Source organism: Oncorhynchus gorbuscha, linkage group LG10, assembly GCF_021184085.1.
Source record: "Oncorhynchus gorbuscha isolate QuinsamMale2020 ecotype Even-year linkage group LG10, OgorEven_v1.0, whole genome shotgun sequence".
Lineage (NCBI taxonomy): Eukaryota > Metazoa > Chordata > Actinopteri > Salmoniformes > Salmonidae > Oncorhynchus > Oncorhynchus gorbuscha.
In genome coordinates this window covers 35,085,802-35,111,915 of record NC_060182.1, presented here as the reverse complement: position 1 = coordinate 35,111,915, position 26,114 = coordinate 35,085,802, and the positions used below count along the sequence as shown (strand labels likewise).

The window sequence follows — 26,114 nt, the reverse complement described above, 5'->3', positions numbered from 1 at the left end:
TATTTCATTGTTTTCACTATTATTCTTCACTATTATTTGACATAGAAAATAGTAAAAATAAAGAAACCCTTGAATGAGTAGGTGTCCAAACTTTTGGGGTGTGTGTGTGTGTGTGTGTGTGTGTGTGTGTGTGTGTGTGTGTGTGTGTGTGTGTGTGTGTGTGTGTGTGTGTGTGTGTGTGTGTGTGTGTGTGTGTGTGTGTGTGTGTGTGTGTGTGTGTGTGTGTGTGTGTGTGTGTGTGTGTGAACTGAGCAAAAAAAGAAACGTCCCTTTTTCAGGACCCTGTCTTTCAAAGATAATGAATAAACTCCAAATAACTTCACAGATCTTCATTGGAAAGGGTTTAAACACTGTTTCCCATGCTTTTTTCAATGACCCATAAACAATTAATGGACATGCACCTGTGGAACGGTTGTTAAGACACTAACAGCTTACAGACGGTTGGCAATTAAAGTCACAGTTATGAAAACTTAGGACACTAAAGAGGCCTTTCTACTGACTCTGAAAAACACCAAAAGAAAGATGCCCATGATCCCTGCTCATCTGCGTGTACTTGCATGAGGCAAGGAGGCATACGGACTGCAGATGTGGCCAGGGCAATAAATTGCCATGTCCGTACTGTGAGACACCTTTGACAGTGCTACGGGGAGATAGGACGGACAGCTGATCCTCGCAGTGGCAGACAACATGTAACAACACCTGCACAGGATCGGTACATCTGAAAATCACACCTGCAGGACAGGTACAGGATGGCAACAACAACTGCCCGAATTACACCAGGAACTCACAACCCCTCCATCAGTGCTCAGACTGTCCACAATAGGCTGAGAGAGGCTGGACTGAGGGCTTGTAGGCATGTTGTAAGGCAGGTCCTCACCAGACATCAACAACATCGCCTATGGGCACAAACCCACCGTCGCTGGACCAGATAGGGCTGGCAAAAAGTACTCTTCACTGACGAGTCGCGGTTTTGTCTCACCAGGGGTGATGGTCAGATTTGTGTTTATTGTCGAAGGAATGAGCGAGGCCTGTACTCTGGAGCGGGATCGATTTGGAGGTTGAGGGTCCGTCATGGTCTGTGGCGATGTGTCACAGTATCATCGGACTGAGCTTGTTGTCATTGCAGGCAATCTCAAAGCTGTGCGTTACAGTGAAGACGTCCTCCTCCCTCATGTGGTACCCTTCCTGCAGGCTCATCCTCACATGACCCTCCAGCATGACAATGCCACCAGCCATACTGTTCGTTCTGTGTGTGATGTCCTGCTGTGTTCTGCCATGGCCACCGAAGAGCCCAAATCTCAATCCCATCGAGCACGTCTAGGACCTGTTGGATCGGAGGGTGAGGGCTAGGACCATTCCCTCCAGAAATGTCCGGGAACTTGCAGGTGCCTTGGTGGAAGAGTGGGGTAACATCTCACTGCAAGAACTGGCAAATCTGGTTCAGTCCATGAGGAGGAGATGCACTGCAGTACTTAATGCAGCTGGTGGCCACACCAGATACTAACTGTTACTTTTGATTTTGACACCCCCCCCCCCTTTGTTCAGGGACACATTATTCAATTTCTGTTAGTCACATGTCTGTGGGACTTGTTCCGTTTGGCTCAGTTGTTGAATCTTATGTTCATACAAATATTTACACATGTTAAGTTTGCTGAAAATAAATGCAGTTGACAGTGAAAGGACTTTTCTTTTGTGTGTGTGTGTGTGTGTGTGTGTGTGTGTGTGTGTGTGTGTGTGTGTGTGTGTGTGTGTGTGCGTGTGCGTGTGCGTGTGCGTGTGCGTGTGCGTGTGCGTGTGCGTGTGTGTGTGAATATATGGTCATTGAAAGTCTAGAAAGTCTAGATTTTTCTAGAATGTATTAAGCTATGAAATATTTTGAATTGCAATGCATAAAGCTTGTGGTAATATACCCACAAGTCATAATTAATGCAGATTGTATTTGAAATGATTATGCACTCATTAGTGCTTATGTATGTAAGCAGGAAACCCTTTGCCCCAATGTCCTAAGACCAAACCACATTGAAAGGTTTTAAAAGCAGACCTTAAATGTCCTTTTAAATAAGCTTTTAGTTGTAATATATTGAGTGACCGTTTGGATTGAAAACGAATTGTTTACTTCTTGCTGAATGTAAGGCATCCGTTTATCTTATTGAATATATCTAATTGGAGGTTAGCCATATCATAAATCCTGAGAATGTTGAAAAATATTTCAAATGATGCTGTATATATTTCAATAAACCATCATAACATGATTTGGTGTGGTTATTATCGAATGAATAGGTAACCATTTGATTATTCGTTTCTTTATTAGTTAGACCTAATAAATATCAAGGTATTGTATTGTGGTCTCACGAACTCTGTTTAGGTTACCAAACATATGCATGATCACAGGGGGGCGCCACCTGCTCCGTTTCAGCGGTCGGTTCTGTGTGGGCCTCATTGGCTTGGGCCCTATGACTTTATACCTCCGTTGATAGGCTACATTCACAGATGAAATATGCCATTTAGCAGATGAATTATTAAAGCAATTTATACAATGGGTGGTTTGGATTTCCCATTGTTCGACTCTATCTGCCCATGATATACCAGACAGCATACGCATGGCCAGTACATTCATAAAAAGTGCCATCGGTTATGTGGTTACCTAGCAACGCACTACTACAACTTTTACAGATCCACTGTCGTCCGTCTCATCTGCACAGTCATGCCATTTATAAACTTGACTTCCACTGTAAAAAGAATCTAGACGTTATCTCCGATATTTGCAACATTGTAGCAATATTACAATTCGTTCTCCACTGTGGCCCATAATAATGAACGAGTCGGGACGAGACAGTCGAAACCACGAAAGCAAAGCCAAACGAAACGAAATGCAGCTAGTTTGCGGACTTTCCAGCTGCAGCCTGAATTAATTGTGTTAGCTGTATAGTTGGATAGCTAGCAAGGGAGAAGGGCCTCCATAGCAACCACTTGTTTGCCAATGAAACCTGTAAAGTTATGGAGCTATCAAACAGGTGTGAGGTAGTTTTGCTGTATATGACTGTCACTACGAATAGAACTAACGATCAGAGAACGCCTAAAATTGCTCTTGACAGACAGTTTTTTAGCACCACGTTTTGTTAAAAAAAATGTATGATTTGGGAAATAATCTTGCGTTATTTGTACAAATAACAATTATTTGTACAAAAGCAACAATACACTCGAGTACATGTGTTTGTGCCATGGCTGTGGTGGTTAACCAATCTGCTTTGCCTCATGGCTATGCCACATCACAGCCATGATCAAACAAATGTGTAGCACATGACTTCATGTATTATTGTTTGCAGTTTTTTACAATCATTTACACACTAAAAGTGGTACTTGAGGCATACTCAGTGAAACCATTAACTCATATACCTAATCTTAAGACCAAGTCTGCAAAACTGCAAGTGCATTATCAGCTTTACAGTCAGTTTACAATTGCAAAACACTAAACACAGTTCTCTACATTAGACACATCATTCAAGACTAACAGGTGTTTTGTTTGAAAACACTGCTATCCAAAATGCCACAACCCTTTATCTACTCCCAGTGCGTACGTGTGAAAACACTTAGAGCTAATTTCTTCACTTAGAAACCAGAGCTTGAGCACTGTAAATAGGCTTCAGGTTGGCGTTCTTAGTTTGGACAACAATGGAGGCCAATTTTGGAAAGAGAGTTAGAGGAGTGCGCGTAAGAGGGGGACAAGGACAAGGAGGAGGCATGCCAGGGCTGGATACGCCACTCAAGACGCTACTTCCCACGCTGTTTAGCCAGAGAGAACATTGCTTGTGATGTTGATGAGGGGCTGTGGCCAGGCCCAAATAGGAGACAGGGTGCACCCTAATTGTTTTTTTCTTTATAGTGACAAGCCTATTTGTTTTTATATTCTACTGTATTTGTTTTATCTGTTACTGTTCATCCCGAAATCTGGATGTAAATACAATGTCTTTATTTCTCAATACATTCCCCCCCCCCCTTGCATTTCTGTTTGTAGTGTAAATATATACTGAGTATGCATACATACTGTATATATTTGTGCATATACATGTACGTGTGAGTGCTATGACAAACTGCCGTGGACTCCACTGAACATGCAAAAGACAAGATAGTAGTGTTTTACATTTGTCACATCCTTGTGTAGTTGGCATGTATAAGAGTGAATCATTTGATGGTGTGTGTGTAGAGTTTTGATGCAAAAACACAATTTTGAGAAGAGTTAAAATAGTTTTGAATTAAGTTTTTGGTTTTGCAAGAGATGTGTGATGTTTTGCAAGTGTGTGTTTGGGGATTTTGTGTGTAGTCTAGTGAAAAGGAGCCATAGTTTCAGAAATGATGTGTAAGCAATTGTCAAAAACTGTAATGCTATCCGTCTTGCATTAGAACACAATAGTAATTACTACTTATGTAAGCCTAGGTAATTACAGCCCAGCCTTTGACCAAGTTTGTTCCCAACTAATCTGAACTTTATAATTTAAACAGCTGTTGCCCATCTTAAACGATACTGTTTCCTTTTTAGAAACGCAGGCCTTCTTGTTTAGATTTAAGAGAATGCCGGCTATATAGGCAATGTATTTTTTCAGGCATGTGAGACTTTTGCACACTGCACAAATTGCTAATTTCTTGACCCATTGGTTTTTGCAAACGTGCACAAAGATCGCCAAACAAAAGAAAACACAACCATCCAATTGTGTCGTCACAGTACGGACCGCCTTCGGTGTACTCGCAGCCTTCCCAATTTGAAGTTGTACAATGTGTATGCTGTCTGGACAGAAGCATCAGTGTGTTGGCTGCGATAGAGGAGTGGGAGGGATATTGATATTGTGGACATTTTATTATTTATTTGCTTTTTGTTGTTGATCACAGCGCACATAATATGAAGAATATGACACTTCGAAGGCTTAAAAAAGTAAACTCCTGTGATCCAGCTAGTGGACTTTCGAGCCAGGACGAAATTTACTTTCCGTCCTCAAAGTCAGACAGTTGTAAAACTATGGATTTACCAACTAATTCATCGGAGGTGTATAATTACAAGACTTTGGCTTACTCTGGTGGAACGTTGCCAAGGAACTACAGAAAGGTATGTATCCTGTGTTACAGTGATGGATACATTGTAACTTGCACTTGCTCCTTTAATATTCAGAACTATTAAACTCGGTAATTTCTGACTTGCTAATGCGTTGAACGTGGCACGTGATTATCTACAACTAGTTAGTTAAAAATGTCCTAGTTCCGATTTGCACAGGAAGGTGGCAGAAGTATTCGACTAAAGATATCAATGAAAGCAGAAGCGTCATGCCTATAGGTGGCACGTGCCCACTTTGACTTGTCCTGTTTTAAAAATATTCTTTGTTTGTTTCTCTGTAATACTACTAGCCTGGCAGCTAGCAATTTTTATGAAGTTGTCTTTTGCTAGCCCAGAAAGCTTCCCAACCTCAACGAGGTACACACTTAGGGAGAAAACGGTGCAAGCTTAGAACTTGAATATGTTTTTGGCCTCGTAGGACAAGCCCTTTTTGGTTCCATGTAGAACCCTTTTCACAGAAGGTTCTTAATGGAACCCAAAAGGGTTCTCTTATGGGGACAGCCGAAGAACCCTTATGGAACCCATTTTTGTAAGAGTGAACTAAGAAGCCATGTCAGGCTATCAATCCAGTTAGTCGCTAGCTTGTCCAACTGTCTTAGCTGGCAAGGCTGGCAGACTTTAGAAAAGCAAGCAATTACTAAATGTACTGAATAAGACTCTCATTCCTTTCAATCTATACACAGAATTTTGCAGAGATGAAGAGAGGCATATTTAGGTTATTTAAAAAAAATAGAACCACCAGTCAGTAAACCATATTTTGTTTTACATGTAATTAAGTAAGCATAATGATTATGGCTCTAGATTGCAGGAAAAAGCTGTTTCATGTGTTTAAAAAAAAGAAAGAAGCTAAATTCACCACCCAGCCACCTGGAATGATGCCCTGAATGAAAGCACATGGCAGTGTCACTTTCAGTAACAGAGCCCATCTTGGATATGCTCAATATTTGAAGTCTGATGTAAAGTTTGTTCATTTCTCATGGCTTCTCACTAGCACATATATTGCGCATATAAAATGATGTCTGGCGTTAATTATGAGTCTGACGGCATTCATTGTGTTAGGAGCTGTTTTTCAATCTCTCTATCTCAAGTGGTGGCTGCTGCTAATATACTGACTCAACTCCAGCCACTTTAATAATGGGAAAATTGATGTAATAAATGTATCACTAGCCAATTTAAACAATGCCACTTTATATAATGTTTACATACCCTACATTATTCATCTCATATGTATATACTGTACTCTATATCATCTACTGCATCTTGCCTATGCCGTTAGGCCATCACCCATTCATATATTTTTATGTACATATTCTTATTAATTCCTTTACACTTGTGTGTATAAGGTAGTTGTTGTGAAATTGTTAGGTTAGATTACTTGTTAGGAATTACTGCATGGTCGGAACTAGGAGCACAAGCATTTTGCTACACTCGCATTAACATCTGCTAACCATGTGTATGTGACAAATAAAATTTGATTTGATTTAGAAACAGCAGTGTGAATATTTGTATGACCCTTTATTGTCTGAGCCCAATATGGGTGGTCTGTTGCTGTTTTACGCACCAAGCATTGTTTCCTGTTTTGATATAAGCTTTGTACAAGAGTTGGCACACTCAAGCAACAACATAAAATGGTGTTCACTTGTCACGTACCAACGCTTTCCACATGGCCCAGCATCATAATCTGGGAATTTACTGTGATGTAGATTGGCAAAATATATTTTTTGGGGGAAAGCTGAAGCAGTTTTGTTTGACACAACAGCATTGGCTGTCCTTGTTCTATAGATGTACTGTATTAGGAGGCCAGCCAGAGTTATACACAGGCCTCCTTCCTATGTCTCTCACCATCATCTGGAGCCTGGGGCCACAACAGGGGAATGTGCAGGGCACCCTGCTCTGCACCCACCACCCCCAGGAGTCGCTCGCTCGCTCTCTCTCTCTTTCTCTCTCTCTGGGAATAAATGAAGTCATTGAGAGGGGCCCGGGACAATTCTGGGAGTGTTGGAAAATAAAGGAAGCAACGTTTTTTTTATGCCCTTTCATTGGGTCAACACTTAGGATCATTGAGGTAGAACAGAGGTGAATTGATTGTAGGCTAAATACAGTACGTTATGTAGTATGAGAGACTTGTAGTTTACACTAAGTAAAGTGGAGGTTGGGTCCCAATTTGGCTTGGGTTTTCCCTCAATGCAGTGATTGTGGCAAGAGGACCAAAGACTCAAGTCCACACACACACATCTGGTTTGTCTACAGTCTGAGTATAACCTGTACACACTTTTTGGCGTATCAGCAGTCTGGGCATCACACGACAGTGGACAGCGTAGAGTAGAGCTAAATATAGACTAAACCGGGATCAGACGGAACCAGAAATGTGTGTATCTGTAATTGTTTCTTACCCGTGTTTTGGCTCAGTAGCTTAAAAACACACACACTACACACACAACATGCCTCAGGAGGACCTGATGGACGAGAAGATTGAGGTGTGTACTGAACCTGGCCTATGTACGTAGTTGGGAAATCCCAGTGTGTGGTTTCTGTTCTAAACCCCCCAAAAAAAAAAATAAAACTGTTTTTGGTTGTCATATTTCATGTCTGTTATGTTTTCAATTCACAGAGTGGCGGGCTGCAGAAGTGGAAGCCTCTCACTCAAACACCAGAGCCACAGAGGTAAGCCCAACAGTCATCTCACACCCTTCCGTCAGTTTCAGGACACATTGGTGTATCTGTCACTTTTTCACTCTTACTGTGAAAGAAGCGTCATACACAGACCGTCAGAACAGACCCAATCAGCCTTACTCTAAACCCTTTCATTCACAACAGACCCAAATGATGTGTTAACTAAACTACAGTAGGCTGCTTTCAGAGTAATTAGAGTATTTCAGAGTCCTCTGGGTTTGATTCTTGGGAAATTTGAATGTGGTGAGTTACAGAAAGGCAGTAGTACAGTAACCTTTTTGTGTTTTTGGTTATTACTATTTAACATTCTAATGTATTATGCATTTCTATCTAATCTATGGTTGCTGTTATGATGTTAAGTGGACATTGCAGTACACACTGCCCAGTTAGACCTTTGGACATTTTTACTTTTGGTATGACGCAAAGAGCCCTTTGGAAACAAAAGAGTGCTTGTCATGTTTTGGCAACAGCAATATCTTGTCATGCAATTTAGATAAGAACATGCAAGAGTTTTATTTGTCATTTTACTGTAGCTGTACTGTAGTTATTATCTTAGTAGTGTACTTTGTGGATGATTTATAATGCCATTTTTAATTGTTAATTCTGTAAGATATCAAGGTTTCTTTGTTAAGTGCGTTGAATACAACCGGTGTAAACTTTACCGTGAAATGTTACTTACGAGCCCTTTCCCAACAATGCAGAATTAAAAAGTACGAACAATTTTCAAAGTAAAAAAGGAAATAGTAACACTATAAAAACAATGACTAGGCTGTATACAAGGAGTACCAGTACTGAGTCAGTGTGCAGAGGTACGAGGTTCTTCAGGTAATTGAGGCAATATGTGCATGTAGGTAGGGGTAAAAAATGCCTAGGCAATCAGGATATATATAATAAACAGAGTAGCAGCAGAATATGTGAAAGTGTGTGTGGCGTCAGTGTGTGTTGGAGTGTCAGTGTAGTATGTGTGAGTGTGTGTGGGTAGTGGGAGTCCAGTGAGTGTGCAAGGTTCAATGCAAATAGTCCAGGTAGCCATTTGATTAACTCTTCAACAGTGTTAAGACTTGTCGTCTAATCCATCAAGTCCTCCTGAGGCATGTGTGTGTGTGTATATATACACGCATAACACAGGGTAGTGAATCAAACAGCCTCCCAGAACATAATAATAACCAGTGTCCTTGGACCTGGCGCCTTTAGACTGGCGCGAACACTATCAGCAGTCCATAACATTCAAGTCTAGTGACCATCAACCTTGCACAAATAAAAGCATGTGTATTACAGAAAGGAACACTATATTACATTGTGTTAATCATTGAACTGATAGTTCATTTTATTCCTTTTAAATGTCCCATTACAACAGATAAGATATTATCTGGAGTGAATATCTATGGAGAGATCGTTGGAAAGCACTCCATTGCACTCTGGCTATTTCATTATTAAGTATTTTCAGTGAGGATGAGGAACCCATGTGTTTTATGCACCAGGTGGTGATGTCACTCACCAGTCACAATTGGGTCATAGCTCAATACTGTGTATCAAGCAGTCATATCCCAAAAATATTCAATACTGTATATCAAGTAATCATATCCCCATATATTCAATACTGTATATCAACTAATCATATCCATGTTTTTCATTTTAGGAAAGTTGTTGTCCTGGTGAAGAAGGAGGAGGAGACCTTTGGCTTTGAGATCCAGGTAAGAAGATTATAGACGTGGGGGGTGGAATGGTGGGGGTGGGGGTTATTTGTTGATTTCTGAGTGTCCTTCTCCCTCACGTTCACATTAACTCTGATGAGATTGATTCCTCCAACCATGTGGATGATTTTCCGATACATCCCATAAGATACACACTCCAATCTAAATGTGTTGAACGGTCGTCAGCGTATCGATCAGATACACTACATGACCAAAAGTATCTGCTCATCAAACATCTCATTGCAAAATCATGGGCATTAATATGGAGTTGCCCCCCCCTGCTACAACAGCCTCCACTTTTCTGGGAAGGCTTACCACTAGATGTTGGTACATTGCAGCTACTCTTCCTGGGTCCACACAGAACATGAAACATGACATAATACAGAACATTAAATCGACAACAGCTCAAGGACAGAACTACATAAATAATGTTTTTATTTATTTTACAGGAGGCACACGTAGCCTACATATCAATACATACACACAAACTATGTAGGTCAAACAAGGGAGAGTTGTTGTGCCATGAGGTGATGCTTTATCTGTTTTTTGAAACAGGGTTCCATGCAATAATGTCTCTATATAATACTGTACACTTTCTTGAATTTGTTCTGGATTTGGGGACTGTGAAAAGATGTCTGGTGGGGTGTGTTTGTGTGTGTGTATGTCAGAGCTGTGTGTAAGTTGACAAGGCAAGCAATTTGGGATTTTCAACAGTTTCTTATTAAAAGAAGTGATGCAGTGTCTCTTCTCAACTCTTAACCAAGAGAGACTGGCATGCATAGTATTTATATCAGCCCTCTAACTATAATGAAGAGCAAGACGTGCCGCTCTGTTCTGTGCCAGCTGCAGCTTAACTAGGTCTTTCCATGCAGCTCTCGACCACACGACTGGACAGTACTCAAGATAAGACAAAACTAGATCCTGCAGGACCTGCTTTTTGGAGTGCGGTGTCAAAAAAGCAGCGCATCTCTTTATTACAGACAGACCTCTCCCCATCTTACCAACCATTGAATCTAAATTATGTTTTGACCATGGAAGTTTACAATCTAAGGTGACGCCATGTAATTTAGACTTCTCAACTTGTTCAACAGCCATACCATTACCAGATTCAGCTGATGTCTAGAACTTAGGGAATGATTTGTCCCAAATACAATGCTCTTAGTTTTATAGATGTTTAGGACCAGTTTATTGCTGGCCACCCATTCCAAAACAGACTGCAGCTCTTTAAGGGTTTCAGTGACTTCATTAGCTGTGATTGCTGACGCGTATATGGTTGAATCATCAGCATACATGGACACACATGCTTTGTTTAATGCCAGTGTCAGGTAATCGCTAAAAATAGAAAAGAGTAGAGGGCCTAGAGAGCTAGCCTGCGGTACACCACACTTTACATGTTTGCCATTAGAGAATATTCCATTAAAGAAAACACGTTGAGTTCTATTAGATAGATAGCTCTGAATTCACAATATGGCAAGGTTGAAAAGCCATAAAACATACATTTTATGGTTATGGTCAAAATAATATCACAGGTTGCACTGAAATTTAACAGTACAGCTCCCAGAATCTTCTCATTGTCAATTTCTTCCAACCAATCATCAGTAATTTGTGCGAGTGCAGTACATGTTTAGTGCCCTTTTCTATAAGCATGCCGAAAGTATTTTGTGAATTTGTTTACAGAGAAATAGCTTTGTATTTGGTCAAACACAATTCTTACAACAGTTTGCTAAGAGATGGCAGCAAGTTTATAGGTCTGCTGTTAGAACCAGTAAAGTCTGCTTTACCACTCCAGGCCTGAGGACAAAGACTTTCCTCTAGGCTCAGATTAAAAATATGACAGATAGGAGTGGCTATAGAGTCAGCTACCATCCTCAGTAGCTTTCCATCTAAGTTGCCAATGCCAGGAGGTTTGTCATTATTGATCAATAACAATAAAAAAAATCCACATCTTTTACAAAATTCGAACTTACAATGCTTTTCTTTCATTATTTGTTTTTTTTATGCATGAATACGATGGCTCACTGTTCGTTGTTGGCATTATCTACCTAACTTTGCCCACTTTGCCAATGATGTAATCAATAAAATAATTAGCAACATCAAATGGTTTTGTGATGAATAAGCCATCTGATTCGATTAAAGATGGAGTTGAATTTCTTTCTGCCCATAATTTAATTTAAAGTACTCCGTGTTTTTCCATCATTCTTCATATCATTGAGCTTGGCTTCATAATGCAGTTTCTTCTTGTTGAGTTTAGTCACATAATTTCTCAATTTGCAGTAAGCCAGCTAGTCAGATGTTCAGCCAGATTTATTAGCTGCTCCTTTTGCCCCAACTATGTCAACCATACAGTTTTTAAATTCCTCATCAATCCATGGAGCCTTAACAGTTCTAATAGTCAGTTTCTTAACAGGTGCATGTTTTTAGCAATAATTTGAAGAAGCAAATTCATATATTATTCAAGTGCAGCATCTGGATGCTCCTTATTAATCCCATCAGACCAACATTTTTTTTACATCCTCCACATAAGAGTCACAACATATTTTGTATGATCTCTTATACTATTTTAGGCCCAGCTTTTGGAACTTTGGCTTTCCTGGATATAGCATCCAATGGGTACGGATACAGCTTTAGAACAAAGTTCTACAGTATTAGTAAAAATGTGATCAATACATGTGGATGATCTTGTTCCTGTAGTGTTTGTTAATAATCTGAATCAGATTACAGGCACTGGTTACAGTGAGAAGCTTCCTCTTGAGCAAGCAGCATGATGAAAACCAGTCAATATTCCGGTCCCCAACAAAGTAGACCTTTCTGTTTACATCACATTCACGATCTAGCATTTCACACACATTATTTATATACTGACTGTTAGCACTTGGGCAAAGTTAACATGCAACCACAACACTTCATTAACATTTGGCATAAGATCTTCTCTAAGCATTACATGGATATGGCTCTGAATATATATGGGTTATATATATATATATACAGCAACACCTCCCCCATAATAATTTCTCTCTTCTATAGATGGCACCTGGGCCTGTCATTGGGCCGGTGGTGGGTTTTCCAGTCCTGTGGGCGCACTCCACCTCAATCTTCCTGTGGTCCATCTCCAGTTTCTCAGAGATCATTTCCTTGACTTTGTCCTCAGACTCCGTCCAGGTCTCGTGTGGAGATTCTGAAATTCCATCCACAACCATGTTATTCCGCCTTGATCGTCCCTCAAGATAATCAGATGTAGCCGTCATTGTTATCATGGATTCACACACAGAACTAATGTCCTCTCTCAATGACTTACAGATTGCTGTCATCTTTCCATTCTCCTGTTTCAACTCATTGAGCTGACCCTGGGAGAAATGCAAGCTGTTCATGTCCTGAACCTCTCTGGTCAGGTCATCCATTCTTTTATTAGTTGAATCAATCTGTATTTGGACAAAACGCTTGAAGCTATTTTCTTGTTGTTGTAACAACTGCTTGTAGAACTCTTTTTGTTTGTTTCAAAGATCCTTCACCTGTGATAGACACCACTGTCCTCAACTGTACTCCCGCTGGCTCTGGTCTTTGTTATGGTAGCTAGCAACGTAGGTTACGCTGTTACTCCTAGCAGTTCCAGACGGCAGGTCACAGGGAAGATTTGAAACCATAAACAGCAGGGATTAGACAGCCACAAACCCGCGACAATCTGCAGTCCCAGCCACAATGGCTAACCGTGTCGCAGAATGCGTTCAAGCCCTCAAGAAACCCTGTTAGCTTGATAGGCAGCTAGCTAGCAGCTAGTTTGACAGAGAGTAGCAGTCCCAGCAACTGATGCCAACTGCATCCAAACTAAAAAGTTAACTAGCTACTAAGAAACTTTCCAATACACTTTCAAAACAACAAACTTTTCCACAACAACCAACAATCGAGCTCGTTCCACGTTCAACGGGAAGTGCTTCCACTCAGCCACAAGGGCATTAGAGAGGTCGGGCACTGATGTTGGCTGATTAGGCCTGGCTCGCAGTCGGTGTTCCAATTCATCCCAAAGGTGTTGGGTGGGGTTGATAACAGGGCATTGTGCAGGCCAGTCAAGTTATTCCTCACCGATCTCGACAAACCATTTCTGTACAGACGTCACTTTGTGCACGGGGGCATTGTCATGCTGAAACAGGAAAGGGCCTTCCCCAAACTTTTGCCACCAAGTCGGAAGAATAGAATCGTCTAGAATGTCATTGTATGCTGTAGTGTTAAGATTTCCCTTAACTGGAACTAAGGGGCCTAGCCCAAACCATAAAAAACAGCCACAGACCATTATTCCTTCTCCACCAAACTTTACAGTTGGCACTATACATTCGGGCAGGTATTGTTCTCCTGGCATCCGCCAAACCCAGATTTGTCAGTTGGACTGCCAGATGGTGAAGCGTGATTCATCACTCCAGAGAACGCATTTCTACTGCTCCAGGGTCAAATGGCGGTGAGCTTTACACCACTCCAGCCGATGCTTAGCATTGCGCATGGTGATCTTAGGCTCGTGTGCGGCTGCTCGGCCATGGAAACCCATTTCATGTGCTGACGTTGCTTCCAGAGGCAGTTTGGAACTTGCTAGTGAGTGTTGCAGCCGAAGGTATATGATTTTTACCCGCTTCAGCACTCGGCGGTCCCATTCTATGCGCTTGTGTGGCCTACCACTAAGTGACTTAGCCGTTGTTGCTTCTAGACATTTTAAATTCCCAATAGCATCACTTATAGTTGACCAGGGCAGAAATTTGACGAACTGACTTGTTGGAAAGGTTGCAATCTTATGACGGTGCTATTTTGAACGTCACTGAGCTCTTCAGTACGGGCCATTCTACTGCTGATGTTTGTCTATGGAGATTGCATGGCTGTGTGCTTGATTTTATACACTTGTCAGCAATGGGTGTGGCTGAAATAGCCGAAATCTATTAAATTCAAGGGGTGTCCACATACTTTAATGTGTATGAAGTGTACTTTTAAGAAATGTATCCCTGAACCTCATTCTTTCTCAATATAAGGGTCTGATGTATCCCATCACATGACTGGAGATAAGGAGGCGGTTTTGTAGTTGTTTTCTCTCGGGTCTATTTTCAAAGCGGCATGGTTTTGTAAAATCTTCTCTCACACTCCTGCGTGTCGTGTCAGACCTACTATATTCCAATCCCTCGAGCACTGTAAACACTCCGACTTCTGCACATAGGCCCCTTTTATCTTTCAGAGCTGCCTCCTCTCTGTCCCTGCAGCGATTCCTTTCAATGCACCACTTGTTGTCAGCCTCACCTCTAAGAGGAGATGCCGGCCAATTTAAGAGCCGTGAAAATCCGGCTAATGTAAGGGCCGTGAAAATCATCATTACCAAAGTACTAGGTTCACAACACTGCCTTGTTTTGCTTATAGTTATTCCAGATAGATGGTTAAATTTAGGGTTCGGATAGAGGTCCCTCCTTTCCTGCCAAGCCCTGTTCTTTAGGAAGTGAGGTCAAAGCCCAGAGACGGTAGAGATGGATGGCAGTAGGATCCTGTGCTTTTTCCATCATGTCGCTGGACTAAGTTCTAAGTGTGATAAGAGGATAATGTCAGTATCAACTATGTACTGTAAATATATAGTTGGATTGGAATTTGCATGTTCTGTTTCTGTGGAAGGCCTCTGGGTCTGGGAAGGAAGGAAGCCTGCGTTGAGAGATATGGAGAAGTCAACTGCACAGACATGTCAAAACAAGGGAGAATGCTCACAGATTATTTCACGTAGATGAGCATGACACTTGCGTTTGTCTAGTTTTCCTTTCTGTTTGTACAATGCCTTCGGGAAGAATTCAGACCCCTTGACCTTTTCCTAATTTTGTTACATTTTAGCTTTATTCTAAAATAGATAAAGTAACCCCCCCCCCCCCCATCAAGATATCGGATATCACATTTACATAACTATTCAGAACCTTTACTCAGTACTTTGTTGAACCACATTTTTGCGGCGATTAGAGATTTGAGTCTTAGGTATGACGCTACAAGCTTGGCACACCTGTATTTGAGGAGTTTCTCCCATTCTTCTCTGTTTCTTCTCAAGCTCTGTCAGGTTGGATGGGGAGCGTCGCTGCACAGTTATTTTCAGGTCTCTCCAGAGATGTTCAATCAGGTTCAAGTCCAGGCTCTGGCTGGGAGACACAAGGACATTCAGAGACTTGTCGCAAAGCTATTCCTGAGTTGTCTTGGCTGTGTGCTTAGGGCTGTTTTCCTGTTGAAAGGTGAACCTTCGCAACAGTCTGAGGTCCTGAGCACTCTGGAGCATGTTTTCATCAAGGATCTCTCTCTACTTTGCTCAATTAATCTCCCAGTCCCTGCTGCTGAAAAACATCCCCACAGCTTGATGCTGCCACCACCATGCTTCACCATAGGGACGGTTCCAGGTTTCCTCCAGATTTGACGCTTGGCATTCAGGCCAGAATTAAATCTTGATTTCATCAGACCAGAGAATCTTGTTTATCATGGTCTGAGTGTCCTTCAGGTGCCTTCTGGCAAACTCCAAGCAGGCTGTCATGTGCCTTTTACTGATGTGTGGCTTCCGTCTGGCCACTCTACCATAAAGGCCTGATTGGTGAAGTGCTGCAGAGATGGTTGTCCTTCTGAAAGGTTCTCCCATCTCCACAGAGGAACTCTAGAGCTCTCTCAGAGTTACCATCGGGCTCTTGGTCACCTCCCTGCCCAAGGCCCTTGTCCCCTGATTGCTCAGTTTAGCCGGGCGGCTAGCTCTAGAAAGAGTCTTGGTGCTTCCAAACTTCTTCCATTTAAGAAGGATGGAGGCCACTGTGTTCTTGGGGACCTTCAATGCTGCAGGAAGTACCCTTCCCCAGATCTGTGCCTCTACACAATCATGTCTCTGAGCTCTATGGACAATTCCTTCGACCTCATGGCTTGGTTTTTGCTCTGACATGCACTCTCAACTGTGGGACCTTATATAGACAGCTGTGTGCCTTTGGAAATAATGTGCAATCAATTGAATGTACCACAGGTGAACTCTAATCAAGTTGTTTAAACATCAAGGATGATCAATGGAAACAGGATGCACCTGAGCTCAATTTCAAGTCTCAAAGCAAAGGGTCTGAATATTGTGTAAATAAGATTTCTGTTTTTTTAATCTAAAAACCTGTTTTCGCTTTGTCATTGTGGGGTATTGTGTGTAGATTTGATGAGAATGTCTTTATTGAATCCATTTTAGAATAAGGCTGTAACGTAACAAAATGTGGGAACAAGTCAAGGGGTCTGAATACTTCCCGAATGCACTGTGGATAGCTGGTTTTACACCTGAGTAGGTGGCATTTGACATGATTTACTGACTATGGAATTGCCCTTTATTTTGTCTGTCACTTAGTGTCTCAACAGACAAGCATGTCAAGGGAAAACCTGAGTTCAAACGTCACCTCAGGATAACGCTGTCGGACGGCAGTTGAATTACGCGATTCTTTTGACAAGACAACTTAGGGGAAGTCTGGCTGTGGTTGTCACATTTGCCTTCGAGATAGAAACTGTCATGTGTGAATCAAGGAAGGAAGGTCGTCAACACGATGTGTGGAAAATGTTTGCGTGTCAATTACATTGTTGGTTTACCTTTTATTTTTCTGCAGTATGATGACACAGAATAGAATGTTTTTTAATGTCACTGGTAAATCATAAGGAAATATGTCTAACCAAATGTGTTGATAAATGTGTTGATAAAGGTCCTGGCTCATGAAGAGACTGCTTTTCATGTCCTTTTTTATGACAGATGTTGATAGAGCTTTATTAGTTTCGACTAACCACACAAGGGAAATGTAAGCTTTTTTTTTTGCATATAAATTGATATCTGTCTTCCTTCTACCTATCTGTTTCGAAGTTGTCTGTCTTGCAGTTTCGTCAGCCAATGTTATCTAATCTGCTGTGTAGCACAGGGTTTGTCTGACGGTCCTCGCCAGAGTCAGGCCTTCAGATGCAGACTACAATCTCAGAAGCACATAGTTTAATATCACAAATATTTAACAATACTGTTGGAGAGGTGCTAGGCTCCCCTGTACCGTGAACTGTCTTCAAAGTTTCAAATGCCTTTCTGTCTGTTACACAGCAAAGCCTAGAGCTTTAGGTATAGACCTTTTGGCATTTGTGAAGGGAAATGACCAACGATTTTGAACATGACGAAAGAACATATCCGTGCCCTGCATCTAATTGTTCCTAAGAATACATTTATTTGAATGAAAAGCTGTCAACCAAAAATTCTAATTCTAAGTCATTATTCCACCTTCTTCCAGACATATGGGCTGCACCACCAGGACCAGAACTCTGTGGAGATGTGCACATTCGTGTGCACGGTTCATGACGACAGCCCCGCTCAACAAGCCGGACTCAAAGTCGGTAAGTGAAACTGAAAAACCCTGTTCAATAGGGATTTTTTTTTTTTTTTTTACAGTGTTGACAGCATTCGACACATACAGTACGTGACCTGCCTTTACTGAATATAGACCTCAGGCGAAGAAGGGAGGACAGGTGTTTTTGATAGGAGCCCGCCCCTTTCTTGTTTGCCAGCCAGGAAGCTAGTAGTCTCTAAGTAAACGCAAGCACAAATGCGTTAGGGAAGTACAAATATTTGTGTGCCTACTCATTTTCCAGTCAAAAAACACTAAAGGGAGAGATTAATTTAACAAACACCGTATGAGTCAACTCCCTCGTCTCTGTTGCCGCCTTGCCAGATACATTACCTCTGTCAAACACATACAGTGACTCGGCCGTGTCTATTTCAATCATGTTTTTTTGTGTGTATTTCAAAAATAGCATTCTTGAATAGGCATGCTCTATTTTCTTTCTAGTCTGAATCATCATTACCATCCAGTTGATCAGAAACAATAGGGGAAATGAACGAAGAAATTGTATATTCTCACATTTCATTTCTCTAAGCCTTATACTACAGTACATGTGTCTGTTAATCTCAGAGAGAAGGCGCTCTAGAGGCAGGGCTACATCCTCCCCTTCACACTACACATCACATCAGACATACAAGTGTCAGTTTCACTTCCTACATTCCATACATGACTTGTTTATTGTTCCCTCCCTGTGTTTTTCTCTAAACTGAACCATTAGGACTTTATCAGTTGTGGCTGCTTTGTGTGACGTGCTGTTGTCGGTGCCCAATAATGTTTGTGCCATGTTTTGTATTGCTGCCTTGCTATGTTGTGGTCTTCGGTCTCTTTATGTAGTGTTGTGTTGTCTCTCTTGTTGTGATGGTGTGTTTTGTCCTATATTTATATTGTATTTCTTTTTAATCCCCGTCCCCGCATGAGGCCTTTTGCCTTTTGGTAGACCATCATTGTAAATAAGAATTTGTTCTTAACTGACTTGCCTGGATAAATAAAGATTTACATTTGAAAAAAGATCTCACTGGGGAGAAAAGGGTGTGGTTCACCAGAGGGGAAAAGGCATTGTGTTTCAGCCTGCAACACCAACCAGGTCGGGTCAGAACCATCTGAAATCAAGAAAAAAAATATTGAATAGACTTGCCATAGTTTGACAGTAACAGATGGAGTAACACAAATCCTTGATCAATATTTTTCAGGCTGTCTTATCAGCAAAAGTGGGTAACCACGGCACGTGTGCCAAGTCGCCTGCCATGACCACACAGCCAGGGTTTAGACTAGAGTGCCTGTATCACACATGGGCTGCAGAAGCACCAGCCAACCAAGTGCTTCTTATTGCTCTACAAACCACAGACGCTAGTGGGATCAAACTAGTCTCAGCAGAACCACAGCCGTGATAAAGCCACACTGGAATGAACTGGGTCCGTTGCCGTTTTTGTTAACATGCGTGTTGTTTTGTGCACAGGGGACACCGTCACTAGCGTGAACGAGACCACTGTGGACGGATTTCAGCACAAGGAGATTGTTCAGCTAATCAGGGCCTCTGGGAACTCCATTAAGTAAGCAGATCACATCTCATTGGTAAAGGGAACTGGCACATGGATTGGGATTGGGGGCTGGTTGTGGATGGTAACAAAACTTCAATGCTCCACTTTGTATAGGCCCTAGTCAAATCGGTTCTTTATAAAGAGTTTGTCGACGCTGTCGTTTTCATACGGATAGATCTTGAGTCTTTTTTTTATTGTGCAGTGTAGCAGTACAAAAATCACACAGAATCGATAATGTAGTCTGGCTGTTGACTGAGAATGGGAATACTCATTCATGGCTGACTCTGTAAATCTAGTCTAGTGGCTCCTGAAAGATATTCTGGAGAAAGGTCATATCTTTCAAGTGATTACCATACAATGAATGTGACATGGACGTACTGTAAACCGTTCTGTTCATGTTTGCACACCAAAGTTGCCTAGAAGCAAGCCATATACCGTTGTTAATATGCAGAATTAACTTGCTCCGTGTTACATTGGAACCACACTCTCACTCTCTTTGTCTGCTTGTAAAAGATAAAAGGCCTATTAGAATCGAGACCCATTTTTATAAACTCAGAAGGCAACTGATTAAGCAGTGGAGTTAACCACATGAGAGGCCCAGCTCATGCCTCTTGTCTAACTATAGACTTCATCAAATTATTCTCGCCTCTAGTAAACATATAGGCCTACTGAACCATTAACAGAGAGCTTGTATCAGCCCAGTAAAAACAACAAACCCCCTCAGATGTGCACCTGTTGCTGCAGTCTAGTGGGTGTCTTGAAACGTGATACCGTCCTGAAGCCCCCCCCCCCCCACCCCCTACTTGTAAACTGTTGAGCCGAGACTCTAGCATGTTAGGGTCTCCTATATAAGGGCCTTTACATGGCTACTTCTGAAGTTCCTCTCTATTCTTAATTGGGCCCAGAGTATGCTTTGAATCATTATTTTCTTTGTGGCTCTCTGGCCTTCCTGTGTCTGAATTAACATTACTGTCTTTACTATAGGCTGGAAACAGTGTACAGCGACTCCATTCGAAAAGCAGAACTGGAGGCAAGGCTTCAGTATCTAAAGGTGAATCCCCCCCCCCTATCCAGTGTGTGTGACAATGACAATAGGAGTTGATTATAGAGCACAAACAGATCTGGGACCAGGCTAGTGTGTGACTGGGATCAGTCTGACAGTGTAGTGAAAAGCCTATAGCCAGTAGCCCGAAAAAGCCGTTCTCTCACCATGCAGCACGCTAGATTTAGACCAACCCCATTCCCACCTGTTTTTCCCTCTGCTCCCACCTGTTTTTCCCTCTGCTCCCACCTGTTTTTCCCTCTGCTCCCACCTGTATTTCCCTCTGCTCCCACCTGTTTTTCCCTCTGCTCCCACCTGTTTTTCCCTCTGCTCCCACCTGTTTTTCCCTCTGCTCCCACCTGTTTTTCCCTCTGCTCCCACCTGTTTTTCCCTCTGCTCCCACCTGTTTTTCCCTCTGCTCCCACCTGTTTTTCCCTCTGCTCCCACCTGTTTTTCCCTCTGCTCCCACCTGTTTTCCCTCTGCTCCCACCTGTTTTCCCTCTGCTCCCACCTGTTTTTCCCTCTGCTCCCACCTGTTTTTCCCTCTGCCCCACCTCCCTCTGCTCCCACCTGTTTTTCCCTCTGCTCCCACCTGTTTTTCCCTCTGCTCCCACCTGTTTTTCCCTCTGCTCCCACCTGTTTCATGACTAGCGGCAGCAATGCTCTCCAGCATGCTTACAGAAGGCTGTGAGAGCACATTGAATGAAAGTAGACACGTAGTTTTACAAGCTTACGTTACACTTGGCTGGTAGAAAGGACCTTTTTAGTATCTGAAAACAAGTGGCTTTTCTCAAGGTGACGGTTGCTGTCCCCAATCTCATCCATCAGGCTCACAGTTGGAAATCACACAAAATGTCACCTTTTTGACTGCTTTCTAATATTGCTGTATTTTCTTTAAACAGCAAACCCTTCATGAGAAATGGGATGAATACAGATCTTTGATGATGCAAGAGCAGAGGCTTGTTCATGGTAAGTTATTTGTTTATGTTGATCTATATGATCTCAGGTCAATTTAATTTGAAGTCAATTCAAGATGTGTAACACTCTTTCCCTGTGTCCTCTAGGCATAGTGATGAGTGATGCTGCTATCTATGAGTCCCTGGAGTCTGCGGGGGTGTACGGTAGTCTGGGCGCACCGAGCCCGGCCGCCCTGCGTGCCCTCCGCTGCACCGGCAGCACCAGCAGCAGCGCCAGCCACCTGAGTGTCACCACAGAGGAGGACCCACTCTACCAGACCTGTCTGTACCAGGGGCAGGGCGACCGCCTCAACGACGCCAACGGTGACCTCACCAGAACCACCAGCAGCACAGAGAAAGACCAACAGGAACAGGAGAAGCCACCCCAGGGTAAGCAGAGAATGATCCGTCCCGCCAGCGAGCTCTTCACCTCGGCCAAGGCCCACCTGACCCGCAGCGCCAGTACACGCAGCTACCTGAGGGGCTCCAACAACTCTTCGTCAGCACCAGGGGAGAAAGTGCAATCGGGAGGGTTCAGCTCGCTACAGAGGAAACCCAAACAGAAGAGCTTCCGCCGACACCTCCTCAAGTTCATCCCTGGACTGAACAGAGCCATGGAGGAGGAGGAGAGCAAGCTCTGAGGACTAAACAGACTAAACACCCAAAGAACTGGAGACTCTTTCTGACCCAAAGACTTAACATTGCCTCTGACTCTATAACTAACAACCAAAAACCAAAGATTTCAAATAGTGCCAAATCTATCCAGTCATACTTTTGTACTTGTTAATGTTACATTTGGTCCAGTAGAACCAATGGTTCTTTGAGTTTTGAAGCACACTCAATTTTCAGGAGAGGATTTGACATCTGTACATACTGTACCTTGGTTACTGGTTTTATATTTCATAAGTTATTTATTTATTTTTGACTTGTAAGACCTATGTACAGAATGATTTTTTTCTTTTTTGTGCTTTTTAAAATTATTTTTATTCAATTTTTTTTGTCATCATGACAGTTGAAAACAAATGCCTCATTACATGAGACTTTTTATAAGAGGCACATTTGTTTACTGCCTTTGTACCAGATTGATCCTGTGTTCTTTGCCAAAAATATCTCAAAATAAACGTGTCATTTTGATTAGCCTGACTTGTTTTTTTATTTTTTATATCTAGTATGTATGAAGACTTTGTTTCCTGGAGTACATTGACTGTCTATTCCACAGCTGGTCTAAGAAGTTGTAGCTGACCCAGCACGTTAACATAATACACCATTTATAAGCAAAAACACCAGATGTTTCACTCTAGACTGTGAAGCAGTCACACAATAACAGTGAAAAGATATATTATTCTGAGATACTTGTAACATCTATCCCCTTCATGTGCTTTCATAACCCTTTTGGCCCTTTAAAAAAATGTTATGGCCTCAAGGGTGGGGATGAGGGATGGGTGGCGGAGGGTTTTGGTGGTTGAACATTCTTCCGATTCTCAAGCTGTGATTGTCGGAGAGGCATAATCCAGAAAGGAGGCCGTTTTGTATTTGGTCTGACAGTCATTTAGTTGTCGGGAGAACGCTGCGGGAATGTGCTGAGAAAAGAATGGCCCAACATTCCAAAACCCGGCTGCCCTCCTTTACAATTCTTGCAGACAAATGGTGAGCGCTCTTGGTTCCATGCTCACTACATTCCCATGGTTTGTTGAATGCTCAGATGGTCAGGCCGGGGGGGTTAAAGGGGGGGGGGGGTCACAGTTGACCTAAGAGGTTAAGATGGTCCCTCTCTCCTTTTGCACCCTAATCCCTTTGTCCTCTGCTCAGTCATTTACAATTGCACGAAGAGGGGCTGTGAACACTGATGGCATTTAGACATGTTTCAGACATTCAGAGCCAGGACCACTTAAGTCCCTGGCCCTTTTGTTGTTTTAAGCGGAGGAGGAGGCAGAAGGGGTGAATGAATGGAAAGCTGATGTGAGAGGGATTATTATGCAAGCTTGTGGCTTGTGGCCCTAAAAATGTTAGAGAACGAATGGGCCCTTTCTTTCACTACAGTCTGACTGCATAACGAGCAGGGAATTGGACAGGGCGATGACGACCCAAACAGAATGAATGTGTGAATGGGGCATTTACAAAATAAGCTGCCAAAACAAAGAGCATGCAGTTGGTGCTGGGCAATTAACACAGTGGGAGGTGAGACTGCGGGGCTGCTCTGCCCCCCACTGTTAATACACTGCTGTTTATTTAAACCAGAGTGCTGTATTTGTTGTGTGTGTAAAAGGGGATGGATGTCCAGGGTGTACTGTTAGGACATGAACCATGAGAGGTGGACATGTCTGCTGATTCGGAGCTGTGAGTTAAAATACCCTTCAGGCTAGCTATGACCCCACCAGTTTGAGGGATGGGTGTCATATGTGTACCATATGCGTACCAATACCATTGTCGCAGTGTCACAATAACAGGTCTTCAAAAAATATATACCCACAAAACAATCTTCCATGGATGAGTTTGCTGAAAGAGTAAGCCTGTGAGAGTGTAATCAATCATCTTTTTATTTGAAGTAACCCTCTGTTTTTTCATATGAAGTCTTTAGACCAGTTCACCAGGAGCGGAGATCTCTTTCCACCCATATATACCTCTCCAAAAACAGCTGACTCACTTTTGCGCTGACGTCTGCCGATTCAAGTTCCCATTCCATAATCGTACTAGGGTGTCTTGGAACAACAGAGGTCATTTTGTTACCTGGTGTATAAATTCTTATCCAGTCAAATGTGGATTATTACTGTGAAGCTGTTTAGTGTCTGTACTGCATCCATACTGAACAAGCCTTGACTAGAGAGAGCAAAGGTTACAAGCATCAAAGCCCACATGGTGTGCTGGGGTCATGCTGTGCCAATTGTTACTGTTGTTGAGTCCTGAAACATGCCTGAATATTTCTGCTTTTGGGACCCATCAATGCAGACAGAGGTGGGGTTATGGTGGCTGGGGGTCGTCACCGTGAACCTTTTCCCTGATAAAAATAGAATGCTCAGACAAGGAAGTGAGAGCCGGTCTATGACACAGTAACGACACTGTGGTTAGTGTAGGTGTCTGGCATGTTGGAGCTCTATGGTGTTGGTTGTCTCTGGAGGAAGTGTTAAGAGATCTGTTGGGTAGGCAGTCTACGCATGCAGGATGTGGGTGACGATTGTGAAAAAGAGTTTTGCTCATATCTCTCTCCATGCTGGTGGACTTACTGGATTCCCCTCGTTTTTTGGTTGGTGTGTGTGTGTGTTAGGGGTGGGTGGAACAGGGGGTAGGATAGGAATACAAAACAGACGACAAGTGCATGGCTTGATGGGACACTTGTGCTTCTCCCTAACAACTCGACAAGTGGGGTATACAAAGAGAGGAATCGGGGGAGGAACCAGAACTGCTGATTTCCCTACTTAACTCAAATGGCCAGACCACTGGGCACACCATCTCATTTCAATGAGAATAATTGGGTCATATTTGGTTGAGATGTAGATTAATGAGATAACAACCTACTGTATATTCACCCAATCAAAAAGACAGCCAAAGTTAGTTGAATTTTCAATGTGTTATCACTATGCTTTTAACCATCTACAAGCATGTAGGATTTTTGGTTTAGTTGTCACCCAAATGTCCATCACTATGCTTTCAACCATTTTAAAGTACAGCAAAATTCAAATGGGAATACAATGTAAGATATTTTGTTTATTTATACAACATATTGTGTTATCACTGTGCTTCATCTAATAGCAGAAGAAGGATTGCAGAGGAAGGCCCTAAAAATGGTCAAAGACCCCACCCATCCAAGTCATAGACTGTTCTCTCTACTATTGCATGGAAAGTGGTACCGGAGTGCCAAGTCTAGGACAAAAAGGCTCCTCAACAGTTTTTACCCCCAAGCCATAAGACTCCTGAACAGGTAATCAAATGGCTACCCGGACTATTTGCATTGTGTGCCTCCTCCCCACCCCTCTTTTACGCTGCTGCTACTCTCTGTTTATCATATATGCAACGTGCCTTTAACTATACATTCATGTACATACTATTTTTATTTCAATGACTAAAGAAAGCGTTTGGTTGCAGTCTTTGCAGCTACAGGTGGCACAACCAGTTATTGAGTGTAAGGGGGAAATTACTTTTTTACACAGGGCAATTGAGTGTTGCATAATTTTGTTTATTAAATAAGTATTAAAATATTGTGTTATTTGTTCACTCAGTTTGCCTGTATCTAACATTAGGTTTTGATTGAAGCTCTGATAACACCCCCCCTAAGTTTTAGATGCACTATTGTTAAGTGACTGTCCCACTGGATGTCATAAGGTGAATGCACCAATTTGTAAGTCACTCTGGATAAGAGCGTCTGCTAAATGACTTAAATGTAATGTAAATGTAAATGTAAAATAACATTCAGTTTTAAAAAATAGAGAAAATCAAAGGGGGGGAATAAATGTTGATATTTGGATGAGTTGAAAACCAAACACAATTCAACGTCACTAAATATCATTACATTTGAAATCAACCAGAGCTTATTTAATTCTGGGTTGAATAGAAACAATAGCTGTTGATGACACTGCTGAGGCTATATAGGCCTAGATGGTGTCATTGATGATATACGAGTGATCAAGTATGGTCTCATTTAATTTGCTCTGTTAAACCTACCCTTTGGAATGACTTCGATAGCAACAGTGAATCTATTTCATTTTTAAGTGGAGTTCTCTCAACAATCATTCTCATGTTAGCA

General features: G+C 42.2%; 1 protein-coding gene across 1 annotated transcript; it reads left to right on the top strand.

The window, feature by feature from the left end:
• Positions 1–4,705: 4,705 nt before the first annotated feature.
• tamalin (trafficking regulator and scaffold protein tamalin) lies at positions 4,706–22,515 on the top strand. Its single transcript, XM_046365818.1, has 8 exons — positions 4,706–5,098; positions 7,716–7,768; positions 9,417–9,471; positions 17,733–17,835; positions 19,297–19,390; positions 20,363–20,429; positions 21,323–21,389; positions 21,485–22,515. The coding sequence occupies exons 1-8, from the start codon at positions 4,895–4,897 to the stop codon at positions 22,015–22,017; spliced, it is 1,176 nt and encodes a 391-aa protein (XP_046221774.1). The 5' UTR covers positions 4,706–4,894; the 3' UTR covers positions 22,018–22,515.
• Positions 22,516–26,114: the final 3,599 nt, after the last annotated feature.